This window comes from Hordeum vulgare, chromosome 2H (assembly GCF_904849725.1).
Source record: "Hordeum vulgare subsp. vulgare chromosome 2H, MorexV3_pseudomolecules_assembly, whole genome shotgun sequence".
NCBI classification, from domain to species: Eukaryota; Viridiplantae; Streptophyta; class Magnoliopsida; order Poales; family Poaceae; genus Hordeum; species Hordeum vulgare.
The window spans coordinates 112788608-112796620 of NC_058519.1; the positions used below are offsets into that span (position 1 = coordinate 112788608).

Below are 8013 nucleotides of genomic sequence, written 5' to 3' on the forward strand. Positions count from 1 at the left end.
GCCTACATCACATTGACGAACGGGAGCTAGCCACATATCTCTCCGTGTTATAGCTGTTGCATGATGAATATCATCCAAACAAATCACCGACCCATTGCCTACGAGTTTGTTCTACTGCTGTTACTTGTCTTGCTCTGCAGCTGCTGCTACTACTATTACTACTGATGTTACTTGTCTTGCTCTGCTGCTGTTGCTACTACTGTTGCTACTGTTGTTACTTGTTTTGCTCTGTTGCTGCTACTACTGTTGCTATTACTGTCGCTTGCTACTGTTGCTACTTGCTACTACTGTCACTACTGCTGTTCCTTGCCGCTGCTATTCCTCGTTACACTGCTACTACCTCTTACAATTTTGGTTCACTCGACGTTGACGGGAACTGACAATTTCCGTCAACGCGGCAACTTGGCGCCATTGATACAATCGTTAGGAATAGTCTGCCGTAAACAGATCGTTTCTGACACCGTTGTTATCATATTACTTTGTTGTTACTACTGTGCTTGTCGATACTAATCTTTCAGGTGTGGTTGAATCTGACAAATTCAGCTGCTAATACTCAAGAGTATTCTCTCACCTCCTGCCTGGCGTACCAACAAATTTGGGTCGAATACTCTACCCTCGAAAATTGTTGTGAACCCACGCGCTGGTGAGCCATCAACAACATTCTTCTAGTTCCATTGCCGGGGAGTGCTAGCAGCATTCTTCTGGTGCCGTTGCAGGGGAAGGTTTGTTGTCATCAGCATTCGTCTAGCCATCGGCAGATATTGCAAGCAGAGCCCGCCAACTCGCTCTTTGAGTTTGTCATTTTATGGGGTGACGATCCCGCCTTGTGTTTCTTCCTATCTCGTGGTGTGACATAGGCATGAGGGGGTGATGGAACCTGTTCCGAACGCAAAGTATCTTCCGCCATGTTGGAGTTGTGTTGGTCATCTTCCCCAGGTCTAGTCGGCTCCATTGCTGCAGATGCAGTCGAGAGATCAAGTCGTTTCTTTGCAGAGGATTTAGCTTGTGGTGGTTGTGCTACGCCTCCCTGCTCTCGCTCCATCGGCATTGATTTCATGGGACTCTCAGCTGTGTCCTCCATGTTTTCGGTGTCGCTCATTCCCGCCTCTTGGGAAGATCGTTTCTTGGCTGTATTCGCAGCCCTACTGTTTGCAGCAGCATGTCCATGCGTACCTCCTCCCCTTCCTCGACGAGCCCGGTTGCGTGGAGGGTTCGAGTAGCTGTTCTGGTTGTATTGGGTAGATGCTAGTGTTCTCCTCTTAGCTATCATCCATTGCCCATATTCCACCTCGTCAGGGCCGTGTACACCATCCCCACACTCTTCCAGGACGTGCCCCATGATACCACATACCTCACAGAAAAAGGAAATTTTCTCATACTTCACGGGTAGCAGTAGGGTTTCCTCCCCTCTGATCTTTAGCGGAGTAAATCGGACGAGTGGTTCATCTATTTTGATCTTGACTCGCACCCTCACGTAATTGCCTTCAAAACCCCTAGTAGGGTTCATCTCCACGCTCTTCACCTGGCCAATACGGCGTGCTAGTTGATCTAGTACCACTTCCCTTCAGTATAGTTCAGGAGTATCATGTATTTGTGCCAACACCTGCACCCGTTCAAGAGCCACCGCGTGCGGTTTTCCCTTACCGTCATATTCCTCGATCACCACCATTAGACCCCTGAAGATCCAAGGTCCTTGGTGCATCACCCTGTTCTAGTCCCCAACCCAGAAAAGCTGAATAATGAAGAGGTTGTCGTCTGCCTCGCGTATCGCATGATCATATGTCAACCGCCATACGAACTTCATCATTGTTTTGAAAGATTCGACACTAAAGGATTTGGTTGTATTCACTTTAGCAACCGCAAGCCATCGTGTCTCCTCCGCGAACTTTGAGATCTCTTCATCGTCCACCATCACTGCATCCAATTCAGAATCTTTAAGTTTCATGTTCTTCATCGCCGACTCCAGATCGATTGGTGATTTTCCCTTCCCACCCCCTGTGCCGTGCCACGAGGAGCACCGGTCGATGAGGAGGCCATCGTGAGAGGAGAGATCCTTCGTGACGATCGGGATCTACTAAAAAGAGTTTCCCAAACCTCAACGACGGCAGGGTGCCGCCGGAGTAGATAAACCCTAAACCCTAGTCGCCGCCAGGGTTAGTCCGGCTCACCTATTCGCCGTTCCTTGCAAAAGGGATCGAGCGATAAGTAGTACACTAGCTACTGAACCGCCGCCACACCTTCGTGATAGCTAGCATCTTGGTAGTTGGTACCTTAACAATCCCTCTAACAGCTTTGAACACCGCATCTTAACTACTATGCCTATATGCCGGCGAGCCGCTACGAGAAGCCTGCAACCGGACCCTCATCGTTGTGCAGCCGAATAGTCTCGAGCCACTCCATGCCTAGAGCGGGAAAATAGCCCTGCCATCGCCAAGGCCATGTGGGTCTTGTTCAACGACGCCCTTCGACACAGATGATGGATAGAAGGGGCGAGATGGGGAGGTGAAGGCTGGCGGACTAGGGTTTCTTTTGGGGTGCCCCTGGTGAGTGTGACACAGAAATCACTTAATGTTGCTATGGTAGCATGACCAGGACCAGGAATCACATTGTTTACTACCTACGTCACGGTTTAGAAGTCACGGTTAAGTTTGCGTGCATTTCCACAACACACAAGGTTTAAGGCGCATTGCATTTACTCCTAACAGCTAATTAGTACTCCATTGTACTACTTCTATATGCATGTGTAGTGTGAATACAATTTTTCAACTCATTTTACAACCAATCAATAATCACCTAGGTTCTAGAGAATTTTCATGCACGCCTTCTAAACCGTGACGGAGGGAGTAGCACTTAGTGACAGTTGCACGAGGTTTAAGAAACTGATGAATGGCCGGTAACCAAGAAGCCAAACAGTCACATTGTTACCATGACGTCAATGTGCCACCTCGACGAGACCTTCCATATGTAGTGTTGTGTGAGGGGTATGTTATGTGTGCCACTTGGTGATTTGTGATGGTTTTTCTTATTTTTTATTAATTAATTGAGCAGTTTTTTTTCTTAATGGATCGATGAAGCAAATCTTTGGCCTCTGTTTCGCAAAAAAAAAAAAACTCTACTGAACATGGCAAAGAAACACTGTACGCGGTCACCTCTGGAAATGCAACACGGCTGTTACACTCCAGTGCATAGTTCGTAGCTCTATACTAACTCGTTATGGGGCCAAAATTCGATCATGTTGACACTTGCATGCTCTTCCAGGAGCTGGAGTTCCTTGGAGACGCCATTTCTTCTTACCAGATCATTGAAGGCGCGCGTTGCTGCGCCCGTCTATTTTTACTATGTATTGGTCGAAATTTTCACAAATATTTAAAGAAAAAATGAAACTTAAGCTAAAATGGCAGGGCAGAAAATGTGAGAAAATATGATAATATTAAAGTTTTGTGTTGTTGTAGTGAGTACATGGATGATCTATGTCACATAGTTTGTCGTCAGTCACATTAGAAATGAAGATGAAAACACATTTCTCACTCTCATCATTGGTCGCCCTAATCATTAATTTAAGAATAAAGCATTCAAGCTGGATCACTAAAAGGATCTCATGACATAACACTTACTTTTTTTATCCCAAGCATACAAAAATGACCCATGCCTCTGAAGATGCTTTACAACTAACACATTATACTTGACAAAACATATATCTGACGTTAGCGAGTTCTTTACAAAGAATGTGATTTAGAAGGTTTAATTGTCGATGCACAAGATGCCTTCAAGATTTACAATCCTATCAAAAATTTGGGGCTCTTCTTTAATTTGTTGGTTCAGGAATCATCTAATAGCATAATACATGAAACAGATTACTCCTTTAACATGTTCCGGAGCACGGGCTCTTTTATCATGAAATGAAACCATACAAAAAGTTATATGATGAGGTTAAATCCAACCTTCAATGAAGAACCAAAGCTAACACTTATCGAATATTTTTACATCATCCGCTGACTTCTTTGATCAGCTAGCTGGTGCACTGAAAGGAACACTATGAATTGACATAGTCCATCTAGGTGATGCAACTTACCATAAAACATTAAATGACAACGGCAAACAGCTAGGTTGAAACTTGGCATCGTCGGGGGAGAGAATCATACACTCACTAAGAAAATCCAAGACAGTCGTTTCTTGGTCCGATGCCTCGGTGAGCCTGAAGTTCAAAACATAGCCTACGCCTTAATTAAGCATTATCATCTTTTGTGGTGAGAACCAACAGGCAAAGCCATTGAAATAAACATGAGAAACATTTTACACGGAAATGCTCAATTTTCATAACAAGGTTCAGCTAAAGGGGGAGGAAATCTCTATCAACTCACCCTAGAATGGGAGCAAACTTGACATACCACTTCTGATGGTAATCACAAAACCTACAAAACAAGAAGGGAGTAGATCAAATCCTCACAACACAACTATCGAACCAGCAAGAATTTTGTGGCCCATCACCGCTCATCGAGATAGAACTTATGGCCTACCCTCATAGGTTGCTTTATTGAGAAATTCAACAACTTCTTGAAAGCAGCAGCTATCGTTGGTGTCACTGGAGTTGCTTCCCATTGTTGTAAAGTTGGCTTGCTACATCATCCAGAAATTGTGTCAGTATGGAGGACCAAAGGGAATGCATGCAAAACTATGTTCATTGGTCTTAAAAAGAACACGGTCCTTTTATTCTATTATTTACATTCTTTACTATAGGATCTGGATTATTTTCAGCCTCTCAAAACTATTTGTGAGTAGTGTGCACGTGAAGAAAGAACAATATCATTAGTCATATTCTACACACAAATAGTTGTAAAAGCAAATGTTTTAGTGTCGAGCCTAATGGCTTGAATGATTTCAGGCTAAAGAGAAGTGGCTAGATTTTCAAACAATGATGTTCCGATGGTACATGCATCATGCACAAACTTGATATTAGCTGAAGGCAAAAATATATACGAAGGTTTTAGACCTGACTTTAATTGGTTGGGCGATTTCAAACTAAAAAACAAATATCTAGCTAAATCCTTCAGAATTGGGGAGCTTGTGCCATATGGATTGAAACGGATTCTGTTCACATAAGATTGAACGTATATGCACAAAGTGCTGATTAAATGGGAGATGAAGCTTGTCTAACCTGTAGGGATGCGGAGTAGGCTCGTTCATTGTTCGGGATATTGCATTACTGCAGAGAGTAGTTGAGTGGAATCAGGAAGATATATTGTTTTTTCACGCTGGTGCCGGAATATTGTAATGATAGCCATGCAGGTAAAGAATATGGTCGAACATGGATGATGCTTCTAGTAAGGTCGTGGATGAGAGGCAAATACATGTCAACTTCCATGGTGCGAGTACAAAATATATATGAGACCATATCCTCAAGATGCAAAGTTTCATACTGCAATAATAAATAACTAAAAATACTTCGCCGAAACAATACTGTATGTAGATGTAGAATTATATTTGCACAGCAAAATATTAAGTGTCTGCATTCTTCATGTAATTATAGTCCTAAATCTTAATAAGAAGCATACTTCTCTATTGCTACAAAATTCGCATCCATGTATTTTGCGATAAGTGATGTAAACCTTATTTAGTATAAAGGTTCACGCAATTAACACGGAACTAATATTATGCATAATCTGTCAACTCACCTCACAAGTTGATTGGATAAGACCATAGGATCGGAAGAGATTCAGGGTATGTTGTGTTGTCAAGTCTTATGCTAAAAGTTTTGAACTCTGAGTATAGTTCGCCCATGACTTCATGCTTCAGTACAACCGAACATTCCTGCATGGTTCCTACCATTTTATCATCAAAAAGTGTCTCATTAATCTCCTCTGCGGTTGGTCTCAAACTACAATGAAACATTAGGCATTATACTTCAGTTCATAGATCAACAGGATAGGTGATGAGGGAGGAACCTTACCCTTGCCTTTGGATCAAGTCATCAAGATGAGGAGGCTGGTCACGGGGAGCACAGCAGGAACCGCAGGCTGCAGGTGCCGCTGCGTGGTGTCTTCGTCAGCAAATCAGGGATGATGATATGAGACGGGTAATTGGGGTTGAGCGTACCCACGCAGCGGAGAGCGAGGCGTGAGAGAGGAGAACCACCTCCACCGATATTTCTCACCACCACCCACATTCCTCCTCGCCTATACCGCCGTCATGGTTATTGCCACGCCGTTGTCGTCACCTGTCAGAAGGGCGTCCGCCGCCGCTGGCGGCTTCATTAGGGTTGCGAGTGTGGTACTGCCCCTTCGCATCTTCCCGGCGGCAGCGGCGGACCAAGGATCCACCCAAGGTTGGAATTGCCAGAGACGAGAGGTCGGCGGGACTACTTCGAAGGGAAGGGTCCGCTCGATTATCCCATCGCCGATCCCCTCATGGCGCTTCGGCTGGAGTGTGTCCGCTAGATCCCCGTGAGCGCCTCGGCTGGATCCGTTCATCCTCTGACTGCGCCACGATGATGGTGGTGGCGGCGCATGTGTCGTGGGTGAGAGAGATATAGAGCGAGAAGAGATGAGCCTGGGAATTGAAGGAGAGGAACGAGAGGTTAGGGTGGAACGGGAGGAAGCAAACGATCGCTGTTCATCCAGGATCGGATGTCACATAGTGAAAAAGAACGAGAGGGCCTCGATTCGGTTTCCGGAGCAGCTGCCCGCAGGACAATTTGGCCCAGGAGCAGCCCACGCGCAGGAGAAGGTGTATCAGACGGCCAGAAACTTCCTGCTAACGAAATCCAATGGCCAGAAACGTCTAATCACTGTGAGGGCAGGAAAGTGATGCAGTTTTACTGTCCTTAATTAGTCGGCCTAATTACAACTACTGATCCTACCTGCTCCCTTGGACATGCACGTTGCCCGACCGCTCCTTTCTCAACCAGTCAACCATGGCATCGAACTGAAGATAGAAAAGGCACACCGCACACGGATCGTCTAACCAAACCGACTACGTGCAGATGACCAACCTTGTTCCAAATCGCATGACTCCCAAGACACACGCTGCAGAGGCACTACAAGCTTTCGCACCCTACAAGTACCACGCAACGTGCACCTGCTCCTGTATCACACATCCACAGCTAACCACACCGGCCGACCGCCAGCTAGTTAGCTGCACGTAACAAGAAGAGCAGCATGGCCTCGAGGAACACCGCCCTCGTGTTCCTCCTGGCACTGCTCCTCTCGTACGTCGCCATGAGCAGCGCGGCGAGAAACCTGCAGGAGCAGGAGCAGGAGACGGCTCCGCCCACGATGAAAGAAGAGCCGTCGTCCGCGCCACACCTGACCGTGCCGGGGCTGCCAGACTACGAGCTGCCGCTGATGCCCAAGTTTGAGCTCCCGCCGTTCCCAGAGATGCACCTGCCGCCGTTCCCGGGAACGCCGTGGAAGCCGGCGGCGCGTACGCCCACCCTTACCGGGTTCTTCTTCCCACAGCCGGAGCCCGAGGCCAGTCCATGAGGACTTCTTCGTTGTTCGCTCGATACTACTGTTGTTGCCGATTGGATGAACAGAAGAAAACTCGAGGCAGCAACACATGCGAGAGAGGAGAGACTCAGTTTGTGCTGCAACTCCCAGCGCAGCGTTTTTTGTTTTCATTCATCCTTCTATGCCTTACTAGTAACAGGACGTGTCCACAAACATGAAGTTCAAGTGAGTATAAAAATTTAAAATCATATTATTTAATGACCGTTTTATTTTTATCTTTACCTATTAATAAAGCAAATAATGCTTTTGTCGTACGTCATAAACATTACCCTTAAAGTTGTTTAAAATTACCCACTATGCCACCCATAAATAAATAAAAAACGGTTCGTTGTTTATCACAAATCGGAGCGTATTGGTTTATAAGATGTTGAACCGCACTTTGGCACGTAAGTTCTCCTACCATACTCGCTCGAGCGCTCTCCTTCTTCCTGGGAGAAACGGGTTTGAATATTGTCCTAGCATATTTTTTTTTCTTTTTTGTTTACCTTTTCTTTTTTTCTTCTATCAG

At 45.7% G+C, this 8013-nt stretch overlaps 1 protein-coding gene across 1 annotated transcript; it reads left to right on the forward strand.

The window, feature by feature from the left end:
- The first annotated feature begins 7074 nt into the window (after positions 1-7074).
- LOC123429731 lies at positions 7075-7703 on the forward strand. Its single transcript, XM_045113738.1, has one exon. The coding sequence runs from the start codon at positions 7155-7157 to the stop codon at positions 7476-7478; it is 324 nt and encodes a 107-aa protein (XP_044969673.1). The 5' UTR covers positions 7075-7154; the 3' UTR covers positions 7479-7703.
- Positions 7704-8013: the final 310 nt, after the last annotated feature.